We start from the raw sequence: 13,606 nt of genomic DNA, 5'->3' as shown, positions 1-13,606 counted from the left end.
GTATATATGTATAAAATAGGGAAGAACGAGATTGAAATTGGAATTGAAATTGAAAATAATAGCAAGGTGATTTCCAAGGTTCTACGACATCAAAGTGTCACCGTCTATTAAGGTGCCGTTGCTATAGCAATGGCCCGCCTACTCCACTATATATATACTTGCTCTTCTACTGAGACTTATTGAAACATATTGAAACCTGTACCTTGTTATACTCAGGGATCCCTTTTGTGTTTATTCTTGGAATCATGGATAATTTCGATTTCGGTTTTAATCAACATATATGTATTATCACATCCAGTTTCGTCCCGATGTACAAAAAAAGAATCGCAATGCATATTTACTCTTCGAAGTCTGAAGTGTCCGCTGTCATAGCTTCGACCAAGTCGGTATCATCATCTCGGAGAGGTCTTGGATCGGGAACTGGGTTGCCAGAAGCGTCCATGTGTTCACTTAAAAGTTCGGTAGGACCCATCTCGCTGTGGGAGGCCTTTTGCGTGGCATGGGTCTTGGCTCTGACATGAGGAGCTTCCTGGCCTTTATTTTCACCTTTCTCACGGGGCATGATGTCTTCATATAATGTTAGCGAGAGTTGATATATTGAGCGTCACAGCCTCCACCGTCGTCTTCACAGACGCTCTTCTCACAGGGTTGAAAGGATAAGGCGATAGCATACCGTGTGTGTATGTGTGTGATGTTATTATGTGGTAAGGATGTTCAGTTTGTGCGATGAGGAATCAACTATTTGATGAAAACCGTCTCTATTTATGAGTATTGGAAGTGGTGGCAATGATTTGACCATGACGATGGCACTTCTACATCATCTTTGGTCCTTCTGCGCACTTGCCATTCAGATGCATCTAGTTGTGCCACTAATTCGATTGAGTTCTGAAATTTGATTTAGTGAGAGCCAGTCAGTTGGTGCTTGGTGTGGGCCGTGGTTGGTCTGAGGTAATTCATGGAAGGATGTATGAATATACCATCATAGGTTTTTCGCCACGAAGTGCTATTTTATCCCTGACTCTTTCGGTACACCACGGATAGTACCTTTCTTATCCATCTCTCCAGTGGCAATCAAAGCACAGGAATCATCTTAGCTCAGTAGCTACCCTGGTTGAGGTTGTCTCACAGGCCAAGTGCGAGCCGATTATGTACTGGTAAAAGCGAGTGCCCATGAGCTCTTGAAACCTAGAAGCCATCAAGACCCATAAGCTGTCGCGAAAGCCACTCATCTTCTGCGACTGTCTCTGGTACTTCCAAGGTTGGAGTCTTAGAATGCTGTCGATATAATAGATGACGTCGAATATCAGCTACATTCCGCCTGGGCAATATTTGCGGGGCCCCGGTGTTGATGTGTGGCAATATCCGGACTATGAGCGGTGAGCCTGGCGGTATGTTGTATATTATGTAAGCAGGTGACGCAGCCCTCCCTGGAGCCCTCGGACGCAGAACGCCATGCTCCAGATGTCCCGTTCGACTTTGCATCGACTGATAGTCTATCCAAACCTCAGTACAGAGTAACCTAGAACTTCCTTAGGTAGCGCTAGGTCGAGATATTAGATCCAGACCTAACCCAAAGCCGAGGTTAGGCCTAGGTTCAGGATCGACGACAGCGGTGTTGTTAAGACTTTTGCTAAGAGACTGTACACACTAGTATTGATTAATACTTACAGTAGTGCGAGGTCTCATCCGAGCTATCGGGGCAGGGGGGCCTTTGAAATCGAATTTGATTGGTGTAGACTACTAAGACAAATAACGGAAGATTCTAGTCAACGTAGGATTTTGACCGATGTGTACTAGGCTTGGTCTGTTTCCCAAGATAACATATGATAAATGGTAGCGCCTTCGACCATGCTCCTTGTAAATTTAACCCAGATGGCGTGATTGAGCCCGGGGCCTTCCATTCTCTAATCCGTACGTCCGCATACATACCCTTGTGGCTCAATTTGTCCACGAGCTTGCTGACCGTGCAGCAAACCCCTGCCGTAGCTTTGGCGCAAGCGAGTTTTCCGTGAACGCTTGCCCTTGGGAGTCTTTGCTGATAACAGGTCAAGCCACTGTGGTGAATTTGGAATTCCATCAGCGTTGCTAGTTTTTCTGAGCACCTTTATTTACGTGCACGTTTTCCCTTAGTATTCCTTTAGCACCATAACTTTGTCGGGGCTTTTCAACTTCCCTGGAGCCTCACATCCAACACGGAAGAAAGAGAAAACACAAAGCAGTTTGCTGGGCCTAGAATCCTCGAACATGGCTTCCCCTTGGTCATCAAACGGCCCACTGGGCTCAATTATTCTGTCCCTGATCTTGCTTATCTTTTCACTGCGGCGCGTCCATTATCACCGGAAGTCAGAGAGGAAACTGGTCATGTCACAACACAGAGTCAAATTAGTTGGTCGCTAATAGAGAACAGCCACTCTTATTATACTTTGTTGACAAATCATAGGTATTGCCCGTGGCCCTTTGTACCATCCACTTGGGCTTTCTCTGGTGCCTCATATCAAAGAGCCATTACGCTAACAACGTCGCTATTCTGGTCGACTCTGCTCTATTACTCGTGACCGCAGCTGCAGCCCTCTGGCTCTATGTTCTCGAACAGAGCAGGGGCATTAATTCTTCGAGTATCATTCTGGCGTATCTTGCATGTTCATTGACCAGAGACCTTTTAGAGCTACAATTAGTAGGCTGCTTAAGCATCGGGACCTGCTTTTTCATCAGATCTAGGATTATCATAGAGGGAATCTGGCTGACTTCGCATCTATGGGTCAAAAGTTTCCTCTCGCATCATTCCCAAGAATCCATTGCCACATCGGAAGAAGCAGCGGGTATTTTTAGCCAGGTGTTTTTCCGGTGGATGCATCCAGTTCTAAGGGAGGGATATAGGGCGAGGTTGACTCTTACAAGTTTACCGGACATTGACCCACGACTCTCATCAAAAGGTTTACGAAATAGAGCTTTGATACACTGGGCCAGAGAATGTGAGTCGCTCGTGTGATCACTACATGTGGCGTAATGTTAATAAAGATAAGGTCTAGCCAATCTTCACACAAAATGGACGCTTCCAAGTGCATTAGCGAGGTGTCTCAAGGGTCAATTTTTGTTACCGTTAATTCCGCGCGGCTTTCTCATCCTATTCACATACCTACAGCCCATCTTCATCGGAACCGCGATACGATTTGTCAATGGCACATCTCAGTCCATTCTCGGTGGAGATAGCGGTCCTAGATTGATGCTTTTTGCTGCAGCCGTGTATATGGGAATAGCAGTACGATTCCAAGTGTCGTACGGATTTTTCAATCTATCTGACGATATAAAATCTAGGTGTCGGGGGCAATCTACCAACATCAAATCAATAGGCTGCGCGTTATGGTTCGGGGAGCATTGGTTGGTCTCATTCACCACCAGTCTCTTCATTTGCCAGATGATAAATCTCAAGACTCATCCGCATTGGCACTGATTAGCTCAGATATTGATAGCGTTGACTCTGTGGGTGAAATATTCCACGAGACCTGGGCCCGTATGGTAGAGGTCGTTACTGGGACAGTGCTCCTGGCCGCTCAGATCCAATGGTTTGCCTTTTTACCATTGATAATAATCTTCGGTAACTATGAATCCAGGAGCATCGTCCTTGGGTTTGAATAATGTTAACCTCGAGCACTCAGGGTGTTCGCGGATGAGCGCGTATGTTGCAAAGCACTTGGAGAATCGGCAGAAAGACTGGAACGCGGCAACACAGAACCGCCTTGCCGCCACATCAGCAGCTATAGAGGGAATCAAGAGCTTAAAGATGATGGGGATGGAAGATGCAATCCAGTCGCAGGTCTTATATCTACGAAACAATGAGATCCAAGCATCAAAGCGCCTACGATGGATTCTGGTAGCCTACAACGCAAGCGGTATGTACTAGGTCAGATTAACAACTATCATTTGATTGATTCTAACTTTACATTCAAGCAAATGCACTTGGGATTCTTGCTCCAGTCTTGACTCTTGTTCTTTTCCTCCTGTCGTCTCGAGGCGATGGGATATCTACTGATCAAACCTTTACAGCCCTTGCTCTTCTAGCCATGGTGACACATCCAGCCAACATGGTTATGACTCTTATTCCACAGGCGATTTCTGTTCTGGCAAACTTTGATCGTATCCAGACTTTTATCAGCCAACCGTCCATCCAAGATACGCGAGAAGTCTTCCAGGAAGTAAGTCCTCAACAATTCATTTTAACACAAGCCCTAACGGTGGCACCTCCTCCATTATATCATCCTATACTTTGTGATTTGGACTTGGCAATCACCAAAGGGGAAATTGTGACTTGCGCTGGCGCTGTTGGAAGTGGGAAGACAACTCTAGCAATGGCTGTTCTTGGAGAAGCTACTACTACCAGTGGCTTGATCTCTATATCCTCCAAGGAGATTGCATATTGCGCTCAAGAGCCGTGGCTACCTAGCGTCACTATTCGCGAAGCTATAGCAGGACATCTCGTTGGTCTAGATATCGAATGGTATAATACTGTGATCGAAGCCTGCGGCTTGGTGCCGGATTTCCATTCGTTTGTGGCTGGTGATATGGCACTGATCGAGAACAATGGAATGAATCTCTCTGGGGGACAAAAGCAGCGTATAGTACGAAACCTGTTGCCTCGCTTGTGATGACTGCTTAGTGTTGTTTTGCTAACAGACTTATTAAAGGCTTTGGCAAGAGCAGTCTACTCGAAATATAAAATGCTTGTCCTCGATGATCCGTTCAGTGCTCTTGATGAAGCTGTTGCGGGTCATATTGTGCAAAGGCTGTTGGGCCCACGAGGTCTGTTTCGAAAAATGGCGACTACAGTGCTTTTGATCAGCAACTCTAGTGGGTTCACAATCCTAATTATAGCGGTTTGTTTTTTGTCTCTGACATCAATCATTGAATAGAAGAAATCTTTTCAGTTTCAGATCGGGTGCTACTCCTTCATGATTCAAGGCTCTATCCCCGAATGCACCTTCAAGATCCGAAAGCAGCTGTTGGGCTTCTTTCATTGCCTTCGAAGAATTCCCACACCCTCAATCTATCAAATGACAATGACTCCGGAGCTCTTGGAAAGAGTCGGAAGCTACATCTAAGCGATGCTGAAGACGATACCTCCCGGAGGACTGGAGATGTTGCAATCTATGGTATGGTATATGTCCACAGCCTGTTTTAAAGAGCTTACTGACCTGGGAAAGGGTATTACATTAACGCAATCGGCCGATCTAACAATCTTATGTTGATTTTGTGTACGGCTGGTTTCTCATTTTGTTCTACATTTGCTCAGTATGTTCTCAAATGGGCGACAGAATCGCCTAGAGACAGATTGAACTTCTATATATCTCTCTATGCCACAATATCGTTCATCGGATGGGTGGCAACTAGTGGGACTATGTGGTAAAACAAGTTTGGCGCTATCTAGAACGGGGAATATTGCTAATCATCTCTCATCTCTAGGGCCGCTCAAATGAAAGTTGCTATCAGGTCAGGCGCACTGTTACACGCACAGCTTCTCGATCGGATTCTTAGGTTTGTTCCTCACCTCGGCATATCAACTGCTCAAAGTACTGATTCCTCTGAACTAGGGCGCCTTTGTCTTATATCACCAAAACTGATATCGGTACCATTGTGAACAGGTCTGTATAGCCTTCCTAGAACAAATCTATACATACATGTATGTTCTTCTTATACTGGTATTTGATATCTAGGTTTGGGCAGGACATAAATCTCGTGGATAAGCAACTTCCTCCAACGCTGGCAAATCTCAATACCCGTCTGTATATCATAATTTTGATTTTTGATATTTCGACTAACAATCATCAATAGAAATCTTCAAGCTTTTAATGCAGTTGGTGCTACTCGTGAAGATCCGACCAATGATGAGTCTCACTGTGCCTGTCTGCGCTATATGCGTTTATTTTATCCAGCGGATTTATCTTCGGACATCTCGACAGCTACGTTTTCTTGAACTGGAGTCGAAATCATCATTGCTCACGAACTTTATGGACACGGTATTTATATCTGTTATAGTACCCGGATGTCACATCTCTGATCATTCATATAGGCAAACGGCATTGTTACAATTCGCGCGTTTGGTTGGAAAGAGAAATTCCAGAAAGAGAACGTGCAAGCCCTAGACCTATCACAAAAACCTTTCTACCTCCTTCTCTGCTTACAGTGCTGGCTAAAGATGATGCTAGATTGCATCATCACAGGTTTTGCAGTTGTTCTAATTGCGTTCACCATCTCTTATCGCAACACCACTGCCGGTGCGGACCTTGGCTTGGCTCTGAACTTGATAATCGTCGCAAACACCACGCTTTTAAAACTTGTCCAGTCCTGGACATCCTTTGAGACATCCTTGGGGGCTATTTCTCGATTGAAGAGCATACAAGACTGTGTGCCGACTGAATACAACACTGAGCATACTGTGGATCCTGGCCTGCGATGGCCCTCTAGTGGAAATCTACACGTCAACGGCGTGTCAGTCGGTTATACAAAGTCATCGCCACTTGCCCTGCGCAATATATCCTTCGTCGTTAAGCCTGGACAAAAGACCGTTGTTGTGGGTCGAACAGGGAGGTATGGCGATACAGGTCTAGTTGATCTTATATTTGTAAGTGCTTGGCTAATACAAGTCTCCTGACAGTGGCAAAAGTACATTGATGCTTTCCTTACTTCAACTTCTCGAACCCAGCGAGGGATCAACATTCATCGACGACATCAGCCTCACGCATATGTCACCAAGAACGGTGCGAAAACGTGGTTTCATTGCAGTGCCACAAGATGGGTTGACAATTCCAACGGCCACTCTACGCTTTAATCTAGATCCTTATCATACGAGCTCAGAGGAAGAAATATCCCTGAGTCTTCAAAGGACTGGCCTTTGGGATAAGATCCAATCTATGGCCGATACGGCCGAGAAGGCAGGGGCGAGTCCAAAAAGAAGCCTGCTCGATCTTCCTATGTTGTCATTTCTACCACTCTCAGCTGGACAACTACAGTTACTGGCCTTAAGCCGAACACTGCTACGAGTCTGGTCTTCCGCACCGCACAAGCCGATCGTCATCTTGGATGAAGTCAGCTCTTCCTTAGACTCAGAAACAGAGTCTATTCTGATAGATATTCTTCGGGACGATCTCCGAGATTACACTGTTGTGATTATCGCACATCGTGTTGCTGGTATCATGGGTGCTATGAGACCTGGAGTTGATGCAATTGCCACCATGCAAGATGGCAGGTTGCAGACTGTGTCTATTGTCGACAGCTCTGGTTGATAGAGAACTCTAGTTCATCGTCTTGGCGAGGATTGAGATAGGGATTGGTGGATTGAGTCACGCAAGCGTTCCGTTGCTGAATATTTGTTGCCTGGCAGGCCGTTCCTGGCGCCCTAGGCGGCCATCTCGGGCGCCAACAGCTCAGGTCCTCAAATTTTAAATGTGATAATTATAGGCTTCTATTGAATAAGTAGCAATGGCTACCATTGAATTTCGAGAAGTAGTATCTTGGTGATCAATGGCAATGAAGTGGCTCTAACAGTAGCCCGGGTATAAAAGTGGTGACTCCTGGCTTCTTGGTCGGTATGGTCGGTACCTCTCTATGAGGCTGGAAAGTTGGGGTAGATCTGCCTCGAGGATAAGAAATGAACTATTGTATATACACTAAGACTTACCCGAAGGATCCTCGTTCTTTTAAGGTGTCGCGCTTCAGTTCTCGGTACTATTCTGAATTCTAAATATCATTTCTTTACTGTGAGCCCTATCTACCCATGTTTTCTTAATTATTATGACAGATCGTCTGTGCAATTTTTATATAGAAATAAGGCATGACAAAGTGAAAGATCTCAGAAATTGAGATCATGGACTGAGATTGATTGGCATATGTAAATGGGTCGAGACATACGAAAAACACGAGAGCTCTATTTAACAGATCACCATGATGGTTTGCATATCCACGCTATTCCAAATACATATAGGCCGCTTGAAGCGTCTCTCATAATTTCATCTGAGACCTGGCGGCATTCACAAACTTCCAGAGTCGTGAAGTGTCTTAAACCGCGAATCCGTCGACATCAGTGCTTCGGGTGAATCAAATTCAAGCAAGACACCGTCGTCTAAAAGAGCAATACGGTCATAATGATTGATAAACCTGAGGCGATGCACAACTGCCAAAATAGTGTGAGTCGAGAACTCAGTGTTAATAATCTCCTGCATGAAATTCTCGGTCTCGTTGTCAACACTGCGGATATGCACTGTTAGCTTTCGCTCCATATATTCCGTTGAATGGGAAAATACACACCTGCTCGTAGCTTCATCAAGGATGAGTACGTTTCCTTTTTGAACCATCGCACGAGCGAAGCAGAGCAACTGCTTCTGTCCCTGTGACCAGGTAGTGACTTTCATGGCCATATCAAGCCCACCCTCCTTTTCAATCTTCGCCCATAGTCGTACCTTTTGTAGAGCGCTGATGATCTCATCATCTGATGCCCCCTCGAGGGGATCGACGTTGAAGCGGATTGTGCCACCAACGAGGAAGGGGTCTTGTGTGATAACATTCAGTTTGGTCCTGACTTCAGATTTGGAGTGCTCCGACAAGTCAAGTCCATCGATACAAATATTACCTTGCTCAAACTGAATCATGCCAAGGAGAGCGAGGATAAGTGTTGTCTTCCCGCTACCGGATGGGCCACATATGGCAATCTTTTCTCCGGGTCTGATGCTCATTGAGATACCCTTCAAAACGGGAGGAAGTGCTGCACTGATCAGTGTAAGACTCCGAGCTCTCTGCCTCTGGGGTGTATAACTTACGAGTGCCTTGCAACGATGCCTGAAAACTCGATCGCCCCAGCAGATGGCCATTGTGTGGGCAAAGATGGCATTTGAGCAACTGGACTTTCTTCTGCTTCGGTGGTGGCCGCATATACCTTCACTCGGGAAACAGCCCCAATGGATGTCTCCATATTCGTCCAATCTTTGATAAGCTGCATCAAAACACTGTTGAAGGTCATGACCATCACCAAAGCGACACCGACGTCTCCGGGATCAAATTTATCCCGAAGGAACACTACTGTCGCCACTAAAATAACAGCCAATGCAGCAACCAGCATATCCAGGAAGAAGCCTAGACATTGTTGAACACAATACATCAGGTACACTGGCCGCTGAGAGAGATTGAGCAGAGTAACGCAGGCTTTATCAAAGTTCTCTTGCCATTTAAAGGCGCGGACCGTTGCAGCTCCACTGACCAACTCAAGGAAATGAGTGTACAATGGTGCCTTGGCTTCAATATCCAAGAAACGCAATTGACGGGATGTGCGTAGATAAAACTTTTGCGTCATGTAGACAAGGACGGCCGCAAAAGGGATGACGATAGCTAGATACTTGGCCACGACGGCCAAGATGATCAATTTGACAAGACATGAACATCCCCCTAGGACCTTCGTCAGATAGTTTTAATCAAAGGTTATCCAGGCCCTACTTACAGGCAATGACATTGAATACTTCAATGGGCAGACTCATATCAATGAGATCCATATCTTGACTGAATCTATCATGTTGAGAACGCTGGTTAGTCTTTTCCAAGCGCGACATGAATTGTTGACTTTCTTCATTGAGTATTAACCAAGTACTTATCTTACCTGTTAGTGATACTGCCAATGTCAACATTGTGGAAGAACTGAAATGGTGCTCTAGTGAAGTGAAGGTCAGTCATCCTGTAGATATGAAGGTATCCAAATATGAATTAATAGAGCTTACCTAAATGTGCTGGTCAAAACATTTTCGTGGAGTTGGAGTGCTGAGGATGATACGACGTTGATAATCAAAAGCCTGAATAGATTAGTGTCAAAGGTATCAGTAAAATGGGAATGGCCGCTTACCAGGACACGATGATCATGAATATGATACTGGCAACCCCAAGGAAAATGTATACTCCAAGATACATGGCAACGTTAGAGTTACCGCTCTTCGCATTGTCTGCTGTCCACAGGTCCAGCCACACAGCTATGGGGTCATCAGTGAAAATCTCGAATTTATTGCTAAAAGGAAAAACTCACTAGTAAATTCACGGCAAAATGCCCAGAGCAATGCGACAATCAGACATGAGACAAATGTAAGTCGCCCTGATGCAGAAGCATAGTAGGAGTAAATGGAAAAGTCTCCCTCTTGGCGATTCAATCCGTCATCTGAGTCTCGATTATCCAACTCGCGTTCAACAAAATCTTCATCCTTTTTGCCGAGAAGCTCAGGTTCATTCAGTTCGTTCTTGGAGCCGATTTCGCTACTGATAACAGCAGGAGTTGCTGACGCAGCTTTCAACTCTTGGATATAGGAATTAGGTGTTTTGAGGCTGCCTAGCTTCCCGGTTTCTAAAACGCGGCCATCTTTGAGGACGATAACATTGTCCGCGTGTTGGAGAAGAAACACTTTTGACGAAACAGGTTAGCAGCAATATGAGCAATATTTGGATTGCGAAGGTATCCTACTGGAATGGGTGGCAAACACTACTGTAGTTTGCATTTTCCGGAGTAACCCCGTGTTGCTGAAAAGAGCACGGGCAATGGCCTCCGTGGTACTAGAGTCAATACCACTGAAAACATCATCCAACAGAACGAGCCTGCTTCGAGAGTAGAGTGCTCGCGCCAACGCCTAGAGTCACAATTTAGAGTCAAAATCAACGTCATCATATCAATACCGTTATTTTTACCTACAATTCGCTGTTTCTGTCCTCCACTGAGCGACATGCCATTGCCAGCAACGACTGTCTGGTCTCCCTGGCGAAGTCGAGTGATGTCCCTTTCGAGCCCGCAGCTGGAGATTACCGTTTGATACCAGTCCTTTTCTATTGGTTTGTCTCCAATAATATTCTCGCGAATTGTTCGGTTCTGGATCCACGGGTTCTGAGCACAATAGGCGACAGATGACAGGTTTGTTTTAGCTAGGTTCCCAGCGTTAACAGTTTCCCCGAGTATACTCTCTATTAGAGTGGACTTCCCGCAACCAATAGGGCCCACAATCATAGTTATGAGACCATTAGGGATTTTCAGATGAACATCGTGCAGAACAGGTGAAGAACCCTTGTCCCAGCCAAAGTCTTGTCCTCTGAACTCGATTAAGGAACCACTGGAATGTAATCTGTGCATCTTCAAAGAACTGGGAGCTAGCTTTTGAAGATTTTCTTCCGTATCTGGGGCATCAGAGTTGCTTTCTGCACGTGGCTTACTGCAATACTCCTGTATTCTGTCGAAGCATCCCACACATTGTATGACAGCCGGAATTGCCTGGATAAATGTCAAGACGGGTGTGGTCACCAAGGATATCAGGGACATGGAGGTGAATGCCTTAGCAGCAAGAATTGATTGATCGTGGTTCTTCAAGGCAATGATCGTGTAGACAACAAATGTTGCGATCGGAGCCAAGTCAGCAGGGGAGTTGGCTTTGAATTTGAGATAAAGTAGTCAGTCGGTTGTTGAATCTGGTAGATATTGAGTCGAAGCAACTTACAAAGAACAACTCTGACAATCAGAAGCTTGCGGAACACAGCTGATGTGACTACTTCAGCATGCCGAAGCCCCCGAATAATGGAGGAAATCTTTTCAGACAGGCCGAGCATTTTGACCTCTTTTATCTTTTCTAAGGCAAGTGAGGTCATACGTAGTCGATCCTCCACCTTTTCTACCCAAGAGCGTTGCGCGGTACTGCTAGCGGCCGCCAACTTCATTGTAGCAAGTACAAAGACTAGCCAATTATGAACTGTTAGAATAACACTGCAAATCTAAGATCTGCATGCTTACCTGCAACAATCAATGCTGGAACTACACAAGCCACCCCAAGCTGTCTTTCGAGCAAAAATATTGCAACTGCTATATCGATCAATGAAGCCCACAATTCGTGGATTAATCGAAAGCCACTCGCAATCCGTTCGACGTCAGTTCCCATCAGAGTAATTGCAGTGGTTTCACCAAAGTCAACCGCTCGGACTCGAACCGTTTGTCCATGAATGAGCGAAATTAGACCACCCCGAAGACGAATTGTAAATCGGAAAGTGTGATATCCATATAAAGCATTAAAAATCTGCAAAGCCATGGATTAGCATGTGCTACCAGTCACGTCAAAGATCAATGCCAACCCACAGCCATTCCAATATAGGTAAGGGCGTACGCTCCGATAAGGGCCTTGCCAGAATCCATGGCAGCCTGTGAATCTCCAATCCATGACACGGTGGCATTGATGAGATATGGCTGACAAAAGGTCAACCCTGATAAGAATAGGCGCGGAATGACGGCAGAGATAAATGCAGGATAGTAAGCACGAAAGCAAGCGATGAGCAATGCATGCTTTTTAGACTTGTTTTCTGCGCAGGGAAACATTAGAATGGCTGGGCATTTTTGTCTAGCAATTGTGAATTACCTCGTTTTGACCAGACGCTTTGTAGCTTGTGACCAACAATTTCGCTGTTTAGACGTGGATCCAGATCAGGAAGATCGTCGACGGAAATGACTTGGGAGTAGCCAAGGCGAAACGTCCCAGCAAGCCAAGCAAAGCTCGCTTGCTTCCAAAGACTACTAAATGGCTCTGGAGTAGCAGGCTTCTCTGTTCCCTCAATGACTAAAGACTCTTTCCCAGAGGACTCTAGCATCAAAGAAAACAAGGTAAAAATGAAACCAACCGTAAAGATGATGGCCTTGCTTGTTTCATCAGGGATGAGCCATAGCGTCCTCACACGTACTATACCCAGAAGGGATCGGATAGAAAGAAAGAGGGTGAGTAGAGTTGATGGCCTAATAGAACGGCAATGATAGATGTATGATAGCACTGTAGCGCTGGGGATGGCCACTACTTCCAGCAAATCTGCTGCCAGTGAGGCTTTGGTTTGGAGCGCAGTAGACCCTAACCGACGAAAAAGCAGAAAGGCAAGTTGACAGGCAAAAACTATTAGCAAAACTACCTATATATCGTGTTGGCCGTGATTCCTGGATGACAAATTTATATAGTGGGTTCAATAGATGAATGAACGACATACTAGCTTGTAGACCAGTCGTCGAGACCGCTTGATACGACGGGGCTCGGTCCACAGTAGCCACAGGGACACCGGAAAACCTGATAGAAACAAAGCCGTTGGCAGGCAAACGAGGAATAAATCTTCGAAGTAGACTGTGAAATCAAAGTTCCGACAAGCGACATTGACCCGGGGGCCAAATGCAGCATCAGCCACACTCAGGCAAACTGCCTGGGCTGTCGAGGCCATGCTATCATCTAGTCCAGGTAGAGGATGGATGCTGGTTCCCAGGAGTAGATACCTTCGCAAACAGACTAGAGGGGAAAGCGGACAGAGAGAGAAGGGAAGAAGAGAACAAGAGAGACCATGAGATGTAAGATCTCACCAACCTAATCCTGTCACGTGTATACCTCGTTTCAGCAATGGATTCAGCTCAAAGGATCCCTAATGTAACGCTTGAAACCCCGATGGCCAATTCCCATCCGAATAGTACGCCATGCGGGGGCCATCGTGGTGCTATTTCGGAGTCCGGACGCTTATCATAGCCAATCATCATACACAGCAGGTCTCCGAATTAGCGTCCGAGCTATGGATGTAGCCTATTTCTTGA

The 13,606-nt window shown here is 45.7% G+C and overlaps 3 protein-coding genes across 3 annotated transcripts; 1 reads left to right on the top strand and 2 right to left on the bottom strand.

Moving 5' to 3' along the window:
* Window positions 1–337: 337 nt before the first annotated feature.
* N7500_000472 (uncharacterized protein) lies at window positions 338–562 on the bottom strand (the record flags this gene model as incomplete). Its single annotated transcript, XM_056671618.1, has 1 exon — window positions 338–562. The coding sequence occupies one exon, from the start codon at window positions 560–562 to the stop codon at window positions 338–340; it is 225 nt and encodes a 74-aa protein (XP_056537191.1).
* A 2,483-nt stretch (window positions 563–3,045) lies between these two features.
* On the top strand, window positions 3,046–7,277 carry N7500_000471 (uncharacterized protein; the record flags this gene model as incomplete). The annotated part of the gene is made up of 14 exons (XM_056671617.1): window positions 3,046–3,072; window positions 3,143–3,259; window positions 3,316–3,484; window positions 3,657–3,890; window positions 3,949–4,616; window positions 4,683–4,845; window positions 4,923–5,147; window positions 5,199–5,397; window positions 5,458–5,529; window positions 5,586–5,636; window positions 5,709–5,773; window positions 5,827–6,011; window positions 6,065–6,582; window positions 6,650–7,277. 14 exons carry the CDS (start codon window positions 3,046–3,048, stop codon window positions 7,275–7,277), a joined length of 3,321 nt encoding a protein of 1,106 aa, XP_056537190.1.
* Window positions 7,278–8,021: 744 nt separating this feature from the next.
* Window positions 8,022–12,083, bottom strand: N7500_000470 (ABC transporter integral membrane type 1; the record flags this gene model as incomplete). Its single annotated transcript, XM_056671616.1, has 10 exons — window positions 8,022–8,757; window positions 8,808–9,429; window positions 9,482–9,627; window positions 9,756–9,827; window positions 9,878–10,001; window positions 10,055–10,423; window positions 10,484–10,646; window positions 10,709–11,433; window positions 11,502–11,750; window positions 11,792–12,083. The coding sequence occupies 10 exons, from the start codon at window positions 12,081–12,083 to the stop codon at window positions 8,022–8,024; spliced, it is 3,498 nt and encodes a 1,165-aa protein (XP_056537189.1).
* Window positions 12,084–13,606: the final 1,523 nt, after the last annotated feature.

Source organism: Penicillium coprophilum (genome assembly GCF_028826855.1).
Source record: "Penicillium coprophilum strain IBT 35676 chromosome Unknown utg000001l_segment0_segment0, whole genome shotgun sequence".
In the NCBI taxonomy this organism is placed as follows: domain Eukaryota; kingdom Fungi; phylum Ascomycota; class Eurotiomycetes; order Eurotiales; family Aspergillaceae; genus Penicillium; species Penicillium coprophilum.
Note: the sequence above shows the minus strand (reverse complement) of the source record. Positions and strands in the feature narration are given on the sequence as shown.